The sequence below is a fragment of the Charadrius vociferus genome, unplaced genomic scaffold (genome assembly GCF_000708025.1).
Source record: "Charadrius vociferus isolate BGI_N301 unplaced genomic scaffold, ASM70802v2 scaffold65, whole genome shotgun sequence".
NCBI classification, from domain to species: domain Eukaryota; kingdom Metazoa; phylum Chordata; class Aves; order Charadriiformes; family Charadriidae; genus Charadrius; species Charadrius vociferus.
Window position 1 is genome coordinate 1,892,675 of NW_009649293.1, and position 23,460 is coordinate 1,916,134.

General features: G+C 37.3%; 1 protein-coding gene across 1 annotated transcript in view; it reads right to left on the reverse strand.

Annotated features, from left to right (window-relative positions):
* Positions 1-23,460, reverse strand: part of DOK6 (docking protein 6) — a 160,202-nt gene that overhangs the window by 125,194 nt on the left and 11,548 nt on the right. The window contains exon 3 of the mRNA XM_009889077.1: positions 9,433-9,547. Within this exon, the coding sequence (XP_009887379.1) occupies positions 9,433-9,547 (115 nt within the window). The remainder of the gene's footprint in view (positions 1-9,432; positions 9,548-23,460) is intronic.

Consider the following 23,460-nt stretch of genomic DNA (forward strand, 5'->3'; position numbering starts at 1 on the left):
TTGGCTTTTTTTTTTTTTTTAATATATTTTTCAATATCCTACTCTGTTATTAATTGGCAATAAATTAAATTAATCTTCCCCAAGTCTGCTTTTCCTGTTTCAGTAACTGGTGAGTGATGTCCCTGTGCTTATCTTGATCCATGAGCTTTTCATCCTATCTTCTCCCCCTGTCCTGCTGAGCAGGGAGAGTGAGAGAGAGAGCAGACTGGTGGGCATCTGGTGGTCAGCCAAGGTCGGCCCACTACAATGTAACTACATGTTCTGTGTGTCCTAGATACGACTGTTGGAAATAGAGGTAGCACAGATTTATTTTACCCAACAATACATTCTGAAAATTGTCACTGAACATGCCCTGCCTCCTGACAGGTCTAGTATCACGTTTACTGGTAAGAGCAGGTGACCATGTTTCTATTTTGATTCTACTGAAAACCAGATGTGAAGCATGGGACATCAGCAGAGACATGATGCTTTCCTAACTTAAAGCTGCACGATTTACTGACTAGAGCTGGCTTGCAGAAGGCTGGCTTGCAGCCAAGACTGGTTTTATCTGGGCATGAAGATATAACCAAAAAAACGTTCTTTATTGAGTCTCCCCTTTATCAGGCAAATCAAAATACAATCCTTTGCAGATGAAACATCTTAACATGGTGCTAACATTTCTGCAAAGTTTCAAGGGAGTGATGATTCTCTCCAAAGTGTTTTATCCTTAGACTTGGTTAGGACTTTTCTGACTAAATGCAGATTCATCGAGATCTAAATACACTGTCAGAAATCTACCCATCTCTCTGCCTCTCTGCCTGGCAGGCTGCTGAAGAACCCAAGACTTCAGCAGCAAGGACAGTTGTATCATGTTGATGGGGGTCAGAAGCCTAAAAGCCTGGGGAAGAATAACTATACTACAATAATCAAGCTCTGGAGTCCTCCCTGAATTTCTAAGAAAACCATTTTGTTTGAATTTCCTTCTTACAAGAACATTTTTAAAATCTATTTTTAAATTGCAATCTTTAGAACACAGGAAGTAGTAAATTTGAAATCATACAAATGTACACTATTACGTTTTGTAGTGCCATGTGCTAGAAAGTATAAGCCTAGGGAAGAAATTGAATCCATTTCTCCCAGGTTTACAGAAAACTACTTAAAAAGCTAAGTCTTATTCGCTTCTCTTCCAAAGCACTTACCACAGCAGAGGCCCCTATAACAAATTATTTAATTAAAGACTACCACATGCATAATGCAGCGTGGGACAGATTAACCAAGATGGAAAAGACAGGCTTTTGTTCTAGTTTCAACTATATGCTGCTACGCCATTCTCTTTTCAGCCTTAGCATTCCTGATACATCTTTATTTCTTTTAATTAGGTTCAAAAAAACCTAAACAGACAAGACATAATCTTGAACGATATACATATATACAATAATATACATATACACCTATAAATAGGTAGAGCTTATAATTCCTTACACAGGGAGGCTTCCAAAGATTACTTCCAGCCTTATTTTCTATCATAAATATAAACAGACAATGATTATTTTATTCACTTTTTTTTTTTTAAATTCCTGCTAAGACTTATTCCATATTGTTCTATACTTTCTGATAATGAAATTTGATTGGTTAAAATTGACTAAATGCCAATCAGACTATCATTTCAAATGCATTGGTTATTAAGAATTCAGTTCTATGATCATCAGGATAAAATTAAGGTAATATGCCTAAGTACCTGAACAGCATGAGGAAAAAGAAATCTTAAGTATAATGACAACGTTACAAAGTCTTTAAAAAAATCCCCAAACCTTTTATATTGCGGAAAGCCAGTAAGAAATTGCTTTGCTTAGTGTTCAGTGACACATACTTATCACAATCTGTTCTGCAAACACCAGAGTGCTTCTTACCATGGATGTTTAAATGGTACTTTTAAAATGAAAACATTAAATTTGCTTGCAAACTTCACCGTTTTCGAGCTCAACGTGTTGTTTCATAACATGATTCCCACATGTAAGAACGCATTAAAAAACAATGCTGGAGAGGTTTCAGTTTCTACATTATACAAAATATGCAGCAATTTGAATAAGCAGGTTTTTTTCAAGAGGAAGAAGACATGGATTTAATAATGCTTCAGAACATAGTTCATCTATTCTCACGTAGTGTGGAAAGCCAACTGTGCAATTTCTCTGATGAATGCCAAGGTATAGCCACAGAATGCAAGCATCAAGCTAGATCAGAAATAAGTGGATGAAGAGGAAGAAAGAGGAACTTTTCTCTATTTTGCATTTTTTGGAATATTTCAGGTTTCTTACTGGTGATAGTAATTGCAAATCCATACTAGAACCTCATACATGAATATTTTAGTGAAAGCAGATTCAATATTGATACATATATTTATAGTAGATGTTTAATATGGAGAGAAGTCTTCTGAGATTCTTTTCCAGGCTTTGTCACATTCATCGGCCATTCAGTTAATGAAGTTGCATTTTCATTCTCTCTTCTGCAAACTGCTAATAACAACTCAAAATGTGAGGCAATTTTATGCAAAAAACTCATCAAGATTCTCAGGTGGCTTTCAGTAATACTTTTATTGTTGTGTGTCAATGCTTTTTGGCTGTGTAGAACAGGCCAATATTTATAAAAGCAAGGGGAAGAGACACTGTGGGATACGTAGCATGAAGGCGTGTTAAAATAGGTAGTGCCTGATTGCCTTACCTTCTAATAAAATGTATTTATATAGTAAGAAGTAGATTTGGACTTTCACACTTATCAGATGATTAAAAATTATTCTAACTGTCATTGAAATTCATTTATGCCATGAATTATATAAAGGATAAAACAGTATCTCCATATCTTTGTTTCATAAGACTAGCACTTATTTACAGCACAATATATTTATCAAGTCCACTAAGAATCTCAAAATGAGATCGGGAAGAAATCTTCTTACATGTCGATGCACAAAGTATTAAAAAATTCAGATTTCAGATTAATGTAAACAGCCAGAAGCTACGTTAGACCATGTTGTTAGACTGCATTTTTACGGTCTTGTGCCATCACACTATTACAGACTTTATTCTGGTATAAAACACAGAGGCTGCAGATATGGCAAGGTTCATCAGACGTTTAGCAGCTTATGAGAAAAAAAAAAACCAAAACACAGAAAACAACCAGTGAGCAATCAAAAGCCTTTCTATTACAGTCCAACAAAATTCCACACTTCTGTATGCCTGACATCCTGGACCTCACTAACGTACCTCTACGCTGTGCTTACTGGGAAAGGTAACTGTATGTTGAACTTCTAGGGCAGAGGTTTTGAGATTCATGGATTTATCCTAGTCTCTCTAAAACCAAAATTCAGCCAACCTTGCACATTCCTAATTTATAAATCTTAAAGTCAGAATAAAGATGTGTATTTTTTTGGCAAACATGAAAAAAATTAGGAAATAAAAGTCATTATTAATGAAAAGGGAACTATTTGTCCAGAAGAAAAGAATATACTTCCTAAATATTAATCTTAGAATATAACATTTATAACCATGACTCAGACTGAACTTTGCCCTGAATGTGGATGACGTTTCAAATATTATGATCAAAAAGGGTGGATGTAAGAATCCAGAGCAACATAGTTAACTTTATGAAATGCCTGTGTTTTCACTCTTTTTTTGGATCTCAAAATACTGTGGCACGTGTGAGTGAGAACATGCATCTGACCTCCAATGAAACATACACTTTACAGAGAGTAAGGCCCCTTCAGTATATACAAAATATAATTACAAACAGAAAGTAGAAAAGACAGGGACATAAATTTTCATATAACAGTCCTTGCCACTTAAACAGAGAATTATGCCATCTTTCAGAATATTTTCACCTATACAGCCCCAAAGGCCAACCACATCCCGGGCTGCATCAAAAGAAGTTTGACCTGCTGGCCACAGGAGGTGATTCTGTCCCTCTACTCTACTCTCGTGAGACCCCACCTGCAGTACTGCATCCAGCTCTGGAGTCCCCAACATAAGGACATGGACCTGCTGGAGCTTGTCCAGAGGAGTGCCACGAGGATGATTCGAGGGCTGGATCTATCATTTTTTCTATCATTTTTTGCATGCAAAAAGTGAACTTCCTATTCCTCTTTCCAGTACCAAACTATATTTGGGAAGCTGTGCTTGACTTCCACCACCTCCATGATCCTGGAGCTTCAAACTTGCAAAACTAAGACTGAAAATAGGAACTTTAATCTGGTTGTTTTTAAAGCTTATCTAGCCATTTGTATTGTTAGTAATAACAGCAGGTATGATCACTTTCATCTCAAAGCCTCAGTGTTTCTCTGTAATTTCAATCCAAAACCTCCAGGCTTCTTAGCTGTCAAAGGCTATAGTGATATGAATTACATCTAATTTCCCACTTGGCCTTGGTCAACCTGGTCTAGTGGGAGGTGTCCCTGCCCATGGCAAGGGGGTTGGAACTCAATGATCTTCAAGGTCCTTTCCAACCTAAACCATTCTATGATTCTATCATTTTTTCTATCATATTTTGCATGCAAAAGGTGAACTTTCTATTCCTCTTTCCAGTACCAAACTGTATTTGGGAAGCTGTGCTTGACTTCCACCACCTCCATGATCCTGGAGCTTCAGACTTGCAAAACTAAGACTGAAAATAGGAACTTTAATCTGGTTGTTTTTAAAGCTTATCTAGCCATTTGTATTGTTAGTAATAACAGCAGGTATGATCACTTTCATCTCAAAGCCTCAGTGTTTCTCTGTAATTTCAATCCAAAACCTCCAGGCTTCTTAGCTGTCAAAGGCTATAGTGATATGAATTACATCTAATTTCCCACTGACATCTGTCAAACTCTTCAAGCACAGAACATTTTTGCTTGTGAAAACTATCAAGGAGAAAGAGCCCGGCTCATAATCAGTAGTAATTTGGCAATAGCCCAAAAGCTTTTTCAGTACAAAAATGAACTGAATTTGTGCCTTTTTAAATGATAGCAGTGACATGGGTTTTTTTTAAAGAAAAGAAAGTAACACCAACAAATGGTGAAAACAGGTTTAAAAGGAAATATATGTACAGAACTAAAAAAAAACACATTGCTGAACACATTGTCACTTGACACCAAGGCTTTCATTTTCAAAAATTAAAACTTTTTTTTTTGCAGAGTTATAACAAGACTGACTTACCACAGTTTGACTGCACTCAGAAAAGGTTGAAAGCATGAGAATATAGAAGAAAAGGATTGCAATGACTCTAGAACTGCACTTCATGCATGCCTGGAAAGAAATAAACCCCTTCAATTCATCTAGTTCTATGCAGAATGGGGCACTGTACTGAAGAGAAGTCAGACAAATACCAGTATCTTGGGGGATGCCTGCATTTGTTTCACAGTTGCATTTTTAAGATTTCTCTGTAATTTTGCCCCTTTTCCTCATGTTACATCTCATTCTATACTCAAATCACTGAAATCACATTTCAGCCCTAATTTATTTTGTCGCTCTTGTCTCTGAATCCATACTATTTGCAATGCCCCATTTTGACTTTATCTATAGGTTTACAAGTTCATCAATTTTCCTCACATTCTGTTTTTTAGAAATCAAAATAAATCTTACACAAACTTGTGCTGGTGGGTCCACTGAGACTAAAAGAGCCAAGGACTTGTATCATTTAATATTTTGCTGGCATCACTGAAGGAAAAATCTTGCTCCCATATGGTCTGTTACTGACCTAGTGCAACCCAGAAACTTAATTCCTTGAAAGCTAGCTATTATTCAGGCACAATCCCCATCATACTAGCAACTTCCATAACAGGACCATAAACTTCTAGCTTTAATCAGTATTCATGTCCATCAATTTCATTTTCTTGCTGGTCCTGCATAGCCACCATTGCTCACTGCATCATATCTACAACTTTAGAGAGAGCTGAAAGAAAGCACCTCAAACCCAGTAGCTAGCATCCAGAGTTAAGAGAATTTCTCCTTTTCCTTGATAATCACAGAATCTCAGAATGGTCGGGTTGGAAGGGACCTCTGGGGATCATCTGTCCAACCCCCCTGCCAGATGCACCATGGAGCGCAGAAAAGAACCCATGTGGGAATGGGGAAGGATTTCTGTGAGTCTGTGTGGAACCTCACTGCTTTAACTCCAGGAAATACTCCTCTAAATTTTCAGTCTATGTTGCTGCTGCTATTTGAACGGCCATAGTAACTTAGACTGATACTGGGCATATATTCTATATTTGTTTCCAACCCCCCTGCCAGATGCACCATGGAGCGCAGAAAAGAACCCATGTGGGAATGGGGAAGGATTTCTGTGAGTCTGTGTGGAACCTCACTGCTTTAACTCCAGGAAATACTCCTCTAAATTTTCAGTCTATGTTGCTGCTGCTATTTGAACGGCCATAGTAACTTAGACTGATACTGGGCATATATTCTATATTTGTTCTTGTGATAAGGTCACTTTATATCTTAAAAACTTTCCTTTTTTTTCTCCTTGGTGTAGTTGAAAGACAACAGTATTATCTTTTTTAATCTTTATTATGCTGGAGTAAATATGCTCCATTCCCCAAAACTGCTTCATTTTTCTTCACAGTATTCTGTCATTTCACTTAACCTGCTTATACATTTGGCAACATTTAATTTTATCTCAACTCTCAGTGTGTTAGCAACCTGAGCGTTTTGCATTTCCCTGTTTCTAATGCAGCTCAAAATTTCATGTTTCTTGATAAAAAATAAATGTTAAAATTCCCTTAAGAGCAATAACTTTCACATGATTTTCAGGAAGGCTGAAACTGAGACGGTAGCATGTTCCTTGCAAAGGTGGCAGCATTTTCCCATGGTCTGAAGGAGAATTCTCGCTCTTTAGAGTCTGTCTTAAGTTCACTGAGTTATAGACTACTTTTCATGTTATTTAATCATCCATGACTTCTCATTAGCTTACTTCCACTGAAACAGTTCTGGTGGTAACTGAGACAATTTAAAAATGTTGCTTGCTAATCACCAAAGTCACAGGCCTCTGCCCACTAGAACAGTTGTCAGAAGGAGATACAGCGACAGCCAGTAGCTTCCTTCTCTCCCTGAAGAGGGATAATTCTTCTTCAAAGACTTGCTATCCCCTGCTTTGAATCAGGGAACTGTAATAGCTGAGACTGGTTTCCTCTTCAAAATATTTCAATAGAGCCCCAGAACTGAACAGATTTCTACAGCTGTTGTAGATGCTGGGAGCTCTGGTGGTAGTGACAGGGACAGCTACATTATAACAAAAGCACACGGAGGATTTTTGTTTGTTTTTTTACAGAAAGTTTTCATTAGCAAATGAAGATTACTAAAAATTAGATGCTCCTTAGATGACTAATTTGCTGAAATCCTAATGGAAATATGGGGGTTACAGCCCATCCAGAGCTCAGACTTGCCAGTAGCTGCCTTGAAGAATAAGCAAGCTGAGGGCCTAGAAGCCACAGGAGCTGAGGAAAAAAACCATAGGCTCCTGGCCAGCACACCCAGTGGGCTGGTATCACAGCTCTCAGGCTTCCTGGGGAGGACTGAAGTGTTCTATATCTTTAGAGACCTGTTTTAAAACAGAATAGCATTTTACTGTGCTTAATTCTGTAATTAAGAAAGCTAAGTACCAGAAAAATGTGCTGCTTTTCATCACATGAACTTTTAGACTGCACAGAGTAAAAGATATCAGCCCATACTATCAAAACCAAAATCATACGGTTATTTTAAAACATTTCCTGCTACAACTCTGACAAAAACCCTACCTCACATTGTTCAGTCCCCATATAAAATCAACTCAGCTTTGAGCATTGCTTCCTCCTCCTTTACAAGAAACAATTTCCTCTATGCTCAGCAGACCTTTAGCAATGGGTTCAGCATTACTGTCCTTCCATTTGCCCCTGGAGGTCATGATGATAGGAAACAAAATATCTGCTTCTGTATATTCAGAAACTCCATGCTGGAGACTTTGGGCTCCTAAATAATTCAAGAAGGTAAAGCAGTTCTGATTCTTAAGAAGACTTGTCAAAGTCTTCTCGTCAGAGTCAAAACCACTTGTGTGGTTCTTTCCCACTGAAGCCATGGGAAAGAAGAGGTGTTAGTTGAGTAAAGGTATTATTGTGTTAACCAAAGAAGTGGCCTGATGTGCCAAAATGAACCCCATCGTGTGTACACCCCTATACACCATGAGGCTGCTAAAAGTCCAGGCATTGTCCCACAGAAGCCACTGCCACCAAGCATTTTTTTAGAGATCTGAGAAGAAGAAGAAAATATCTTAAATAACAAGCAGCTCTCTAAATATTCCTTAAACTTTTGTAAGTTTTATAAAGGAAAGCAAAGTACTTGGCATATTTCAGCAGCAGTACAAATGTTAATAGTTCCTTGCGGGAAGACAGAACTCTTGTGGAAATGAGCTGCAAAAGAAATTTTTTTTTTTAAAGTCTTTAATGTGAACTACTTATCTAATGATCTGTTAAACTGATCCTAGAAAGCCACAGACTTGCTATGTGTGTGTTTTCAAATTTAAAATAATAAACAAACAAAACTGTCAATTTGTCTTTCATGATGGGATGTATATATCAATGTTTGCAATACTTGATCCAAAATCCATGTATTTCATGATCTTACACACTTTTAACCTACTTCCTCCATGGGTTTCTTGAATTTTGTTTCATTGTATTTAACTTAGATTGTACACCATGCAATGTTTATATCATAATATTAAGATATAATTTTAAAACGCACAGTTTCAAATACGTCACTAAACAAGTAGAAGCCTTATCATTAAAAAAATTCCCATTCTTTTTAAAAACATTTTTTTCCGGTAAAATATACCCTAGGACACAGACATGTACAATTGCATTTTCCAACAAGAAAACAGCGCACTTTAATAGTGCAGTGTTCAGTGTCTCACAAGTAACTACTTGTCATTATGTACCACGATGCTCAAGTCTGTTCTTAACTCATTCATTATAGCATGTCGCTGTTCAAACTGCAGACTGCTTCACATCCAGCTTTACAATATCCCGAGGTTTTAGCTGGTATTTACCTCTTATTTGCAATGGCATGATAATTATTAGTTTAGTAAGTGCCTGTAGCAAAAGTTGGTAAAAAAAAAGAATGTTTCACATCTTGACTTAATAATATCCCATAGGTATTTTTTACTCAGTTTTACAAGTTTAGCTAAAAATCTCCAGTCTTTAGACCATCTGCGTGCACTCAAAGATAAGTAATGGAAGAAAGAGCTCTGTAACACCCCTAACACCTCCCTAAGTATATTAAAAAAAAACCCAAACCCTATGAAACCCTAAAAAACCTAAACCACAAACTCCAAAGTTCTTGTTTATAACAAATTCCTTTAAGCCAAGGATTCCTATCAGGAGTTTTAACTTAATTCATCTGAGCAAGACTTAAGTGTGCAACTTGATTTCTTCAAGCTAGAGACGCAGTACCAGTTGCTTACCTGACTCACACGCAAATGTCTTTGATGTCTCATCATGAAAGATAATTGCCACCGCATGCTTCTTTGTCTCTCGAGGCAATCTAGTTATGTTTTTGATATTGTGCAGCTCAGTTACCTTAAAATGAAGAAAAGTATTTTAGGACAGTGTATAAATAGTACAAATAAAAATATTAAGCATAACTACTCAATTTTTACTATAATCTGCTTTTTTCCCCCCTAAGACTATTTACATTTGTAAGTTTTTAAATTGAAAATAACACATAAATAGGTAGAGTCTACACTTGCAAAACTTTCTATAAAATGTAATATATCAAAAAGTGAACGGTCTACTTCTCTAATAAAGTTCTACTTGGAAACAGTTATTACAATGACATGAAGATGGTCTTGTGATTATTCTACAATATATTTTTCAATTTCTATATTCATATAACTTTGATCAGTTTCAGAATCTGCATCAAATACATAATCTAATGTAGGAACAGCAGTGTCTTACTAGTTAAGGGAAGTAACTAAATTATCATGCTAATTAGTATCACTCATTTGTAAGGATAGATCCTTATGTGTCTTTAAAGTGTAATTGTTATCCTCATAAGAACTCACAATTTTATTTTATTTTCCAAATATTACAAAAGCTTATCAACAAAAAAATACCCTTGTAGCAAATTTACAGCACAAACAATTCAATCTATTTCCATTTTCCTTTGATGTACGTAGATAGCTACAATTAACAAAAATGGAAGAAAAACATGTTATTACAACCAGAGCTGGTAGCACAGCCTATATTAAACTGCTTAACACTTCACATTATAAAATATTTTTCTCAGTTTCTTGGAACACTGAACAAACTTTATAGTTAGCTTTTCCAGGCAGGACATCTGCCTCAGGCAGAACTGATTTCTTAAAAATGTCATCCATATGACTTTGGCCATCTATGACTAGGGAAAAAATGGCCTGAATGTGGGTGGGAGGTTTTTTTTGTTTTGTTTTGTAATTCTTATGCTCCCTGTGTACAGCTCTAGCATTCCTTTTCATATTCTGGAAAGAATGATTTTTAAGAGACAGAGATTCTCTATGGTGCAGTAAAAAAAGTGGAACACGTTGGGGAAAAGACATTGCAAAAAAGACTGAGAGCAGATGAGCAAGCAGTGAGAGCCATCAAGAAGCCAGGGGAAGAAACTGAGACAAAGCGTGAAGTAGAACATGTAGGTGCTGATAAGAAACCTGAGACCAGAACTGAAGACTGCTATGGGGTCACTCTCGACAGCCTTCAGCAAAACTCACTCCAGTTTGTCATTATTTTTGCTGTAACAGGTGAGCCAAAACTGGATGCGGTACTCTAGATACGGTCTAATGAGCGCTGAACAGAGGGGGATAACCACTCCCTGTATTGACTGCCCATGGGCCTGTCCATACAGCCCATGTTTGCTATCGTTGCTACTTGAGGCACCAAATCCCAGGACCCTTCCCACAGGGGTGCTACCAGCCTCTCCATCCCAATCCTGTGCCATCACAGGGGCCCCTCTGTCCCAGGGTCAGCGCCTGGCACTTGCTCTTACTCACTTTCACAAGGTCGCTGTCACCCCATTCCTCCAGATTGTTCAGGTCTCTGGAACGTAGCCTGACTACTGAAAGCATATCGACTGATCCTTCCCAATTTGCTATCTGTACAGTTGGTGAGTGCATGGTCCGTTACCTCCTCCAGGCCCCTGATAACAATACCAACCAAGAGAGGTCCCAATACAGAGCCCAGCAGTTCCACACTTGCTACTGACCTCCAGGTAGAGTATGACCCATTAACCATGACTTTCTGGGTCTGACTAGGTGACCAGCTTTTCATCATCTAGACATCCACCCACCTAGATGATAACGTCCCAACTTGGATGTAAGAATGTCGTGGGACACAATGTTAAAACCCTTGCTAAAGTTGAGTACCCAATGACATTCACTTCTCTCTCCTCATCCCAAATCATAGATGGCTATCAGACTGGGGAGGCATGATTTACCCTTGGTAAATCCATGCTGCCTCTTCCCAATTACTGTCTTTTTCATATGCCCAGAAATATGTTTTAAGAGGACTTACTCCATGGTTCTTCCCCTGGGATGAAGTTAGCCTTCCAGACCTGTAGTTCCCCAGGTTAATCTTTTGGCCCTTTTTTTGGACACTGGTGCAACACTCGCCTTGCCATTGGGTTCCTAATCTCTTACAATTTTATTTTAAGTCATGCAATTTCAGGACTTTGCAAGAATCCATTTATTTCTCTATTTTTTTGCTTGGAGGGAAAGGGAAGGGCTGAACACCACAGATACCACTGTCCCATTAAAGGAATGACTAAAATGTCTGTTAATTTTCCTTGATTTCTCCATGGTAAATGATCTAGTATGTGAGAGGGCTCCTGTGGCTTACCCAAAGCACGAGACTCAAGGGAAAGATAAAAGAAAGCATTAGTAGGCAGAGGAGAGAGCAGACTCCAAAATTAAAAATCTGAGGGAATAATACCAAATCCAGAAGTCATTACAGAATTCTGAAGACCCAGAAGGGCACAAAGTAACAGACAGGGAAGATATGGATCTACTAGTCTTGCTAAATAAGAATAGGACATAAGAGCAAAAGATTTGAAAATATTTGGGACACAAAAAAGTCCAGATTATTCTTAATTTACATTTTAAAAATAATTTAAAGATGCATAGAGCTTTCTTCTCAAATGTTCACAAAGATAACTGACAGTGCAATACGAAAGGGAAAACAATAACAGGAAGATAGAAACCCCAGTGATTCTAACACAAGCAAATGAAACAGAAAGTGGTATTTTTATGTGTGTATGCATGTGTGGCTGCACACCATGCAGAAAAAAACCACTTTAGATATTGTTGTATTAAAAAGGGGATATTTCTCCTTCTGGAACAAATAGTGACAACACGGCATAATAAGCCTTCTTCCAGTCTCTCTCAGACTGTAGAGATCTTTTCTTTTCTTTAATATTTGAGTGTTACAGATGACTGAAAGATCTTGCAATGCTGACAAGTTAGATAATAGATCAAAAAAACTTACTTTCCTGCCATCCAAGGTACATAACTTCCACAGTAATTTTTGTTTGAAACGTAAATACAGACAACTAGGGACACATACCTATCCATCTACAGGGATCGGTACATTAAGCCTGTTTTATTTAGTATATTGACAGAACATTTTTTTTTTTTTTTTTGCAAGATCATTCACACACTTAGGAATATTGTCAGCACAAAATGAACAAACGAAAGAATTTTATTTTATTTGCTGATGGGAATTTAATGTCTGAAAGAGACAATGAAAACACCACCACATTCTGACGTGCTTCTTTTCAGCACCCATATGAGAGATTTGGTTGAAAAAAATGCAAGGCAAGTGAAGAAAAACAGCCTCCATGCGGGGGAAAATGGGCTTTGTTTTAAACAGATTTCAACTTTTCCTTTGACTCTGGAATCATACTGCCTCCCTAGACAGCACAGAACTTCTTATAACTCCAATGTGACCCACAAAGAGTTACATGAATTGGCTCTTTCAAACTCCCTGACTTTTACTTTATTTTTTTAAATCAAGGTTTTTTGAGTCACTCATAGTTTCACACATTAGTCACATTCTTCTTGTGTATATCTTTCCTCAAAAATGGACATATTTCAAACTATCATGAAATAGTGTGAGATATCTCTTCTCTTGTCAAATGCTTTAATGGTTTAACACGGGTAGCCAAAATATTTCTGCCAGTTTTGAAAAAAAACCACAAAACCCTGAAAAAAACAATCATATCTTCCACCTTTAAATGCTTTGTTTTATAAGAACTGAAGGTTTTCCTGGAAATAATACTGTTTTAAGTCATAATATTCTGAGGATAAGGGGAATTTACACAGATGTTATTTAGGAAAAATAACTAATTTACCGGGCAAACTAACAAAAAAAAGAAAAGAGAAAAAAAGTAACTGAGCTTTTGCACTCAATCCCATCATTGTATCTGAGAAAGCAGCAAATTTCACAGCATCACAGAATGGTTGAGGTTGGAAGGGATCTCTGGAGGTCACCTTGTCCAACCTCCCCTGCTCAAGTAGGGTCACCTAGAACTGGTTGCCCAGGACCATGTCCGGAGGGCTCTTGAATATCTCCAAGGTGGGCGACTCCACAGTCTCTTTCGGCAACCTGTGCCAATGTTCAGCCACCTTCCCAGTGAAAGTGTTTCCTAATGTTCAGAGGGAACCTCCTGTGTTTCAGTGTGTGCCCATTGCCTCTGGTCCTGTCACTGGGCACCACTGGAAAGAGACTGGTTTGGTCTTCTTTGCACGCTCCCTTCAGGTATTTACAAACATTGATAAGATCCTCCTGGAGCCTTCTCTTCTCCAGGCTAAACAGTCCCAGTTCTCTCAGACTTTCCTCAAAGGAGAGATCCTCTAGTCCTCTCATGATCTTGGTGACCCTTCACTGAACTCTCTTCAGTATGTCCATGTTTCTCCTGTAGTGGGAGCCCAGAACTGGACACAGTACTCCAGGTGTGGCTGCACTGATGCTGAGGGGAAAAATCACCTCACTCAATCTGTTGGCAATGCTCCTCCTAATGCAGCCCAGGATACTGTTAGCTTTCTTTGCAGCAAGAGGACATTGACAGCTTATGTACACCAAACCATAAACAAGTTGAAGAAGCAGTTCTACTTTTATCTGTTGAGCAAGTCAACAGGTTGACAGAAAAAAACCCCACCAGTTAACATCTCAGAAACCCAAGCTGATGCTAACAATGAGAAAGGCCATATTATCAAGTAAGCCCCTCAGTATTTCTACTGGATATTTAATTTTTAATATCAAATAGAGATGAATTTTTGCTTCCATGTTCATCTATTGAAATTGTACTGTATGTTTCCCTCCACAGTCAGAGCAAAAAGATAGAAGCAAGAGTAATAATACTGTGAAAGCCTATCCTCCCACCGTTAGAGAGAATTGAAGTTAATCAAATTCCCGATGCTGGGTTTAATGCCAATGAAGCATGAGTCATTTCTCTACTTGCTGAACATTTGTAATTAAAAAATAAACACCTGAGAGTTTATGTTATTTTGTATGAAGGAAAAACTAACTTTGCCTTGGTAACCACACTGCTTTATCTCAGTGATTTCTAAAAGCATGGTTTAAATTTTTAAATTTTTAAATATTAAATAAATAAATAAATAAACAAACCTTTTTAAAGGGGAAAAAAGTATCAAGGCTACTGAAAAGACAAAAAAAATCCTGAAAGATTCATAGCTTTTTTGAAATAATTTAAACCATCTCTTTGCAAACTTCACGGAGGTTTTAAAAGACCACTCAAACTGAAAATTTATCAAAAAGAAAAAGCCCCTTTTTTAGGAGTAGTGCATTAGGTAAATTAACTTCTTTAAGTAAGCAATGTTAAATCAAAATTTGCTTCCTGTGGGATCATACAAGACTTGTTGACAAAATGGAGTCTAGTTCATTGAAAACACTGCTCTTCTTTGCAACAACAAAATAGTATTCTGGAACTACCTAGACCATTGGTAACCTTGTACCAGTAAGAAGAAAAGAATAAAGGGAAAACATAATGTGTTATTACACATGTAATAGTGTACACATGTATTACATATGTAGTAGTGTACACCTAGACTTTCCACAAAAAAAAGCAGACAGAAATATCCCCATTGGGGGATTATACATTTCCTAAAACTTTGGTAATATTAAAAACAACCCAAACCAACAAAAGCTTTGAAAATCAGTTTTCCTATTTCCCACCATTTGTATCCCTCTAGAACAAAATGAACTTCAACAACAAATAAAATTGCTAATATTACTTGTTCAGTAAGTAATCTTGCAAATAAATTTCTTGCCTACCCTTACCCTTTATGATTTCTTCCAGTAGTCTAAACAGATCCTTTTGTAATAAGCTATGATTATGTAGTTTACAACTTTTCACTAACATTAGTATGTTAACAGAGTTTCTTTTCTCTACTAGACATTGGTGCTATCATTTAGTGCAGTACTCCATATGGTGCCTAGTATGGTACATGTTAGGGACTCTTAGCACCTGGCCCATTTCTCAGTTCTCCTACTCCTCATCAATAATTCCTGCCTCATATGTCCATCACTCAGCAGCCCACACATACATTTCCTTGGGTTTTGTTTTTTTTTTCTGCTTGGTTTCTTGATCTTTTCCTGTATCATTCTCTAAAACCATTTTCTTGTTTCTAGAATGACAATGAATGCTGGTTGAAGAAAAGATGTGGAATGGTTCCTTAACTTATATGTAACAAACTTTTCATTGCCAAGCTTCTACTTTTTTTCATATATAATTTTTTTTCCTTCTTTCTTGGGGCGGGGGGTGGGGTGTTGACAAAGCTGTATCAGAAACATCCAACTCCTTTACTTGTGGTGAATATTTGATGAAAGGACATAACCCTGAAGGGCTACAAGGTAGGAGAATTTCTAGGATTGGAAAAGGCAGCATCTTACTCCTGCAAAATTAAACTAGGCTAGGCTTGCACCAGGGCCTCAAGGCTACCCATCAGTGCTGGGTTTTGTAACTTGCTTCTTCTCACAGTCAGGAATTTAGATCATCTCAAAGACTCCACATCAGGACAGCTGAAAAGAAATGCACTTGATCTGCACATAATTTTTTTGAATTAGTCTCAAATTGTCCACCAAAATGTAAAACTTCTTTACAGAGGAGCATCAAATACTGAACAAGAATGCAAAAGAGCATATAGTTAGTTTCTTGTCGCTGTTGCTCATATATCTAGAGCACTTAAGAATCATCCAAATATTGCTTCAAGTAATGCCATGCACTTCCTCCCAACCTCACTGTTTTTCTTTATCTTGGTCTGCAGATAAGCCCAAAACTTAAACTTGTTTTGTGTTGGCATAACATCTCATCTAAAAAGTGCACCACTTTCAGAGCTTCTACTTGCTCCCTGTAAGTAAATGTTATATAGGAATAATAAAATCAATAGTCATCAACACCTTGTAAATGCTCTCTAGCCATATCTGGGTAGATCATTAAAAAAACAGAAAAAGAAAAGAAAAGAAGGCAAAAAAGAAAGCTGTCTGCTGCTTTATATTATGACTGTATAAAAAAGTTTCTTTTTTCTTTAAAGAAAATACATAGATTAAAAGTAATACTGAACAAGGCGTCAACCTTAAGAGGAAGAGGAAAAGTTGGAAAGGGCTCCTCTGAAGGAACAAACAGTTAACAAATCCCATGTTACGGTGTAAAAAAGATAAGAGGATCAGAAGAATAAGAGAGCTTATGCCCTCACTTAGAAAAGAAATATTTAAAAAATCTTAATTTCCTTGAAGATTTTCGCTATCCTATGTCTTATGATAATCATTTGTACCCTGAAAAGTTCACAGGAACTTGAAGACACCTATCTACATGAAGATGCTAAATTTGATGCTAATACCAAATGGCTTCCATTCCTTTCTCTCTGTCAGAATGCCCAAGCATTGCCTGATGCCAGGGGACTGAGTTGCACAACAAACTAAAGGACTGGTGTATTACTTTTCATGCATTCCTGTGCCAACAGACTTGGAAAAGAACTGAAAAACATCGTGACAGATTTCAGAAATCTAACCCTACTTCTCCTTAGCTAAAACAACTGCAGTCTGATTTCAGTAAAGTCATGCTGCGGATTCCTAGTAAATAGTTCAAGTGCAGGAAAATGATTAATATAAGATAGTCCGCAGTGGCAGGTAGCAATAGCCTAAATCCAAACAAGATACACAGGCATAGGCTTACGATCAAGGAAATTATTCAGGATTGTTATACGGAAACTTTGAACGGTAGATCCATTCACTAAAGTAGACAGTTGCCTCTGGCCAACCAGAATAGATCAGATAATAAATAGATGGCTAGTAACAAACTTCTGGTCTCTCTAAAAGTGCTTTAGCCCTTACCTGTCCTGACATGACATTTCAGAAGTCTCCCACTCTCCCTGTCTGTGTGCTGGCTATAACAACTCATGATGTCAAGAGCTTATTTTTACATGGGAAAAACACCTGCATTTTTTCTGTCTGGGAGTCTGTGGCCCATGTTACAGAAACCTATAGCCTTTGTTTTAAAAGTGCATTTGTTACCCTAGTAAATTACAGGAAATAATTACAAGAGCACATTTCCATTATGTTAGCAAAATATTTGCTACGACAAAACAGTCGCTGTCAACGCAACTAAAATAGGATACCAACCCTTTAAAATGTTTGGGGGTTTTGTTGTGTTTTTTTTTTCTTTTTTTTTTCTCTTTTTTGGCATCCTAATTATATTCTTAGAGGTGAAAGGCTATTAAATTACAAAATATGCTTAATTTAAATAAAGGCTCAGATCAGTTGGGATTTGTTGCTTCTTAATGATAACACAATTTAACATTTTTCTGATAACTTTCTTTGGAACAACATATAGTTCTCTCAAAGAAGAAGGATTATAGGAACAATTCAATACACTTTCTTTTGAATCCATCATACTTCATCACTGACCTACACTGGACATTTATTTGTTTGCTTATAGTACTAAGAATCTGTTCTAAACAGGGAGCTGAACATCTAGGAACTGCATTATCCACTTTTGTGTTACACGGACATGTAAAGGCTACATGTATATAACGCATAGAAGGCTCTAGTGCTCAAACTGTACATTTAAATAGATCAAATAACTTCCACAATTACAAAAATATTACTTCCAAATCACATACTACATCTACGTCACTACAAAAAACATAATTCCACGGTAAATAGGAAAGGAGGTACAGAAAAGATGAGAAACGTAACAATCATGCATAAAATCTCAAATGCGTGCTTCCTGTATGAAATTGAGAGGGGGAATGATTCTGCGATTCCATCTACTGAATGTAATTTCCACTGTGCAGAGTCCTGGAAATTGCTTGGGCAGAGGAAAAGGTCTGAATTTACATAAACAGATTTCTGTTTTGCATTGCGCAATCCCTTCCTGTCATTTAATTTCTATCTAGCAAAAACGGAAGCAGAAGAGAGTGCTACAAAATGTAATTGTTCATCCCCTTATTTCTTAATAACGGCCCACATGCTGCCATCTGTTGTGTAATACCACGCAAGCAGTAATGTAACAGAGCAAAAGCCAACACAGTGGCAAGGAGCAGGGGCTGTAATGAGCAATGCCCCGACAGTAGAGAACAACCTCAAACCAGAAACAGGATGACAACCATAAGGGAGTGACATAAGAAGCAAGAGATACATTAACTATCATAGCAAGAAACAGGCAAAGAAGGCACCAATATGCTACTGTTACTGTGAATGCTGCTGCCAGTCTGCAAAAGGAGAAAAGGATATGTTGGCCCATTGCAGATGAAAGGACTACAGACAGGAGTATCTCAAAGAAACAAACCATCTCCCTTCAGCTCAGTTTTCAGTTATCTTATCTGCAGTTAGCGGCGACTCCTTTTACATTGTTAAATCCAGCTGCCAGTTTTGTTAAAGCTTCCGACAGAGCTGGATGTGAATTTGGCTCTTAAAAAGAGGCACTGCGCTGCCTGAAAAGCATAAAGACCTTTGGGACTGGGGAAATGGCTGCATTAAGAGAAGTCACATCAAGGGAAGTGACTTTACTCAGCACTCATTAGATCACATCTACAATACTGTGTCCAGTTTCAAGATCTCGATGCAATTGACAAACCAGAGTGAGTTCAGCAGAGGGCCCCCAAGGCAGCCAGAGCTGGGTCGCCTGCCCTGTAGGGGGAGTTTGAGGGACGGTGGCTGCTGCAGACTGCAGCAGGAATGGCTTCAAGGGCACTTAAGAGCAGCCCCCCAGTGCCTGCAGGAAGGTTATCAAGGAGATGGAGACAGGCTCTTCACAGCTGTCACTGATGGGAGGAAGAGGGACAATGGGCATAAACCAAGACAAGAGATGTTCAGGCTGCATATGAGAAGCAATGTTTTCACCATGGAGACAGCCTGGCAGTGGGACATGCTGTCCAAAAAGGCTCTGTGGTTTCCATCCCTGGAGGTCCTCAGGACCCAACTGGACAAAGCCTTGAGCAACCATGTCTGACCTTAGAGCTGGATCTACTGTGAGCAGGAGATGGACAGGAGATCTCCTGAGGTCCTTTCACATCGGAATTAACCCGTGAGTCTAAGAAAGGGATGCTAACAGATCTGTAAGGCTATTTGGACCTTTATGGGTTTGGGCAAACGCATATGGGATTAGGCGTTCAGAGTATTTAAGACGAAACACATTTTCCCGATTTCAGCATATTCTACAGAAGAACAACAGATGACAATCAACGATAGGACTAGGGGATGCAAGAGACTGAAAATCAAGACTTAAAGTAAGAAAGTACGAAAAGGCAGAAAAAAAATGAAAAACCTATTTCATGAAAGAATAGTAAAACTTAAAACACAAAATTACAAGAGGAACACAAGAGGGGAGAAGAGAAATCCCAAGATCAGAATAGCAAAAGAAAACAGAAGAGTTTTCCCCATCTCTGCATGTAGATTTATCCTTGGAAGAAGATGAGTTGTTATGGTAACAACACTCTCCAGGAATTTTGCCAAGGAGTGGCATATCAACCTCCACGTTATGCCTCTGGCGCAGGTCTCCAGCTGCTATTTCAGAGGAATAAAGGTTTAAGAAACTACTACAAAGTAAATGTTCATTCCTGTAAGCACTAAATGGAAACCGCACTAATAACAGCAGTAAGAATCTTATCTGTTAACTGAATAAGTAGATAATAAACACAACCAAAAAAAAGGGGGGGGGGACAGAATGAACGTTAATATTAGAAATAAATCAGGCTAAGTGTAAGCCAGTAATGTCAGAGCAAGAAAGTAAAGTTTGATGGGAAGAAATATTCATAGGTCTTATAGCGGAGGGATACTGAATAATTTCTTCTTGCCATCCAGATAAAATTGAAGTTTAAAAAATTAAAAAGTTTAAATTTTCCAGCATTTATGGAGAATGAAGATGACGTTATATAAATTTAGACTAAATATAAAATAAAATAACTCTTTTAATGTCTCAAAATTCAAATAAATGTAAAAGAAAGAAAATCTGAATCTTTACCTCAACTGCCTCTTTTCTCTAAGTCTTCACTATTACTAAGTATTGCTAAGTATCACTATTGTTGACTTTCATATGGGCTACCACCTGGCTACCCAAATTCATATGGTATTCTAACTGGCCACTTAGCATCTAAGCAGCTACAAACTCTTTGCTTTGCCTCAATGAAATCTAAAATAATTAAGGATGGAAATCAAACTTAGTCAATTAGCTTTTGTTATGCCACTTTAAGTGCTATATTGTTTCACAATGTTTGTAAATCAAACCTATCTGGGCAGAATAAGCTTATTAAGTCATACCAGCTACCTTTCATAGGCAAAGAAGTAGAGGTTTTGCCGAGTCAAGTTACTCCGCTTTTCCCCAAACTGCACTGCTGTAATACTGCCAGAATTGAACTGCTGCCTAATCCATAAAATCAACTGGCCTCTTGGGATTATTCTGGTTTTGGCTGGTAGCCTGGTGTTTTAAAGCAATAGTTAAAATCTGGTCAGTTCATGTGTATGTGGACCTCTTCCTGTAACAAACATTTTAATTAGGATTTTTAAATACATACTGAAAAAGAAATCCCTTCACACTTCAAAGGGTATTTTTATAGACAGTCATTTGTAATATAAAAATCCCAGTCCTTCTAATCCCATTTCCTCACCATCCTAAAGAACCTTTGAAATATGTTTTCCAATCTGACCTTTCATTTTGATGTGCAAACTGAATAGCAGACCACTGTGCTAGCATAGTATTAAAAAAAAAGTGGAGAAAAACAGCCTTCTGTAAAAGCAAGTGTTGACAGAATTTAAAATAACTAATGCCTTACTACTAAAAGAACACTCTAATTTGAAACCCAGGTTTACACTTGAGGAATAACATGATGCTAGAGAGATGGCAGAGAGGGGAGATGATTCACAACTGAAATAAAATAGGTTTCCCAATTACCTTTCCAAATTTCAGCTACAATAAAAAGAAAGATACTTTCAATATGAAACTTCCTCCTAGAGTAAGCAGGTGTGCAAACAGTAGCACTGTGCTTATGCCTGAGAAACAAAATGGGGCATTTCATTACTGTAGTTTAATTATGCAAGTAGAGTAATGACAATACTTCACAATGAACGTGTAAATGAATTTGATCATTATGTGATTTTAATAGCCTTATGAGGCCACTAAATATACTGGACACTTAGAAGCTGTTTCCATTTTTAAGAGTTTTCAAAGAACATGATTATGCCCAGACCTCTTCTAGTTTCAGCCCAAAGGTATTGGTTAATTAAAAGGAATATGTTATTCGTCTTTGAGTAAAAAGAAAAGGAGAAATGTACTTTTCTAAAGCTTCCTTTAAATTTTCCTCTTTGTTTACTTAAATTGGCTGCCCTGTAATAATTCCCAAACTTACCTTGTTCGATAAGCTCAACTAAAAATAAATGTTTATTAACACAGACTACATCTGAAAACAAATTATACGCAAAGACATTCTTAAAAAATATAACTTTGCTGAACTCAGTAAGTGATGGGCATATAATTCTTCTTGCTAAACTACTAGGCATAACCCTAACTATGAAATCTCTCGTGCAAATTACTGTGCATTATGCCAGTGGCTGAGCCCTAGGTTTAATTCCCCCCCTCCTACCCCTTTCAAACTGTGAAAGCCTTCAGCTTAGGCTGTAGCTCCCTTTAGCCAGATCTTGAAATCATGAGGAAGCCTTGGATCAAAATTAGGTGAGAAAGGCTGGCTTACTTCTATTGTACCACTCACAGGGGAAAAAGAAAAAATCACAGTTGAGAGGCAGCTCACGATGCAGGTTTTAAGGACCACTAAGATGATGGGTATCTGCTGACCTACCAAGGGCTATATTCAGGAGAAGAGAAATGACATTAGGCAGGAAAGAAGAAGTGACCTTATCGTCTTTATCCTCCTCGTTCTTGGCTCTTCTCACTTGATCCAAAGGTGAGGAAGTCACACACAGGCATAGGACTCAGCTGGGGGCACTGCCCCATAGCTGGCTGTGGACAACAGCAAGTGGTACAAGCCCATGTGTGCACCTATACAAGCACAACCACAGAGATATCCACTAGCCTATTTTATTGCTTTGTTTTTAGAAAGGATTAAAACAATAAATACGAACCCACCACAAAAATAGTATTATTTAAAAAACTTTACCCCCGTTGATTTTTAAAGGGTGTAAATATGTGTCAGTGTCTCTAAAAATAACATCCATCACAATTCAACAATACCAAAACTGGCATTTTGTTACTGCTCTTAAATATAAACATATATATTAAAAGCAATTCAGATATTCTGAAGGTAATATTAATAGCACCATATTACCTATGAGATTCTTGATGCTCGTCAGAAAAATGTATCAACTAGATGAAAAATCACATATAGAAAGAAAATTTGTGAGTTTAAATTAACCTACATTCAGCACATGCCTGAACATGTGTGTGTACACATACACTCAAAGTGGGACAGAATTCTTTAGGAGAAATACTAGAGAGAACCTCAGGCCAAAAAAAAAAAAAAAGCAATAGAGTAGTAATTTGAAAAGGAAGAAAAGGAAAGATACTGAACAAAAGTGTATCCTTTCTTTTAGGATTTTTTTTTAAGTTTTTTAACTTTTTACAAACTTTTTAAAATGTTTTCACTTTATTTGCTTCTAAAATAAACTGAAATTTATTAGCTGATAATTTGAAAATTCTTTTAGCTTAATTGTCATTGGGGATAAATTAATTTTGAATATCTATTATGACAATTACATACAGCTACATTTTCAACTCTAATGCATTTTTAATAACCTTCATCAGCCAGTGATTTGAATTTCAAATTTCCTTCTATGAAGAAGTAAAAATTAGATAGCTTTGCGTCAATTTTCATAATAAATTGCTCTTTATTTACGTTGCAAAGCCTGCCTTACTATAAGCAAATCAAAACCTTAAATGAAACCTAGTACTCATAAGACTTATTATATTTCACCTGCCTTTATTAAGAGAAAGTAAA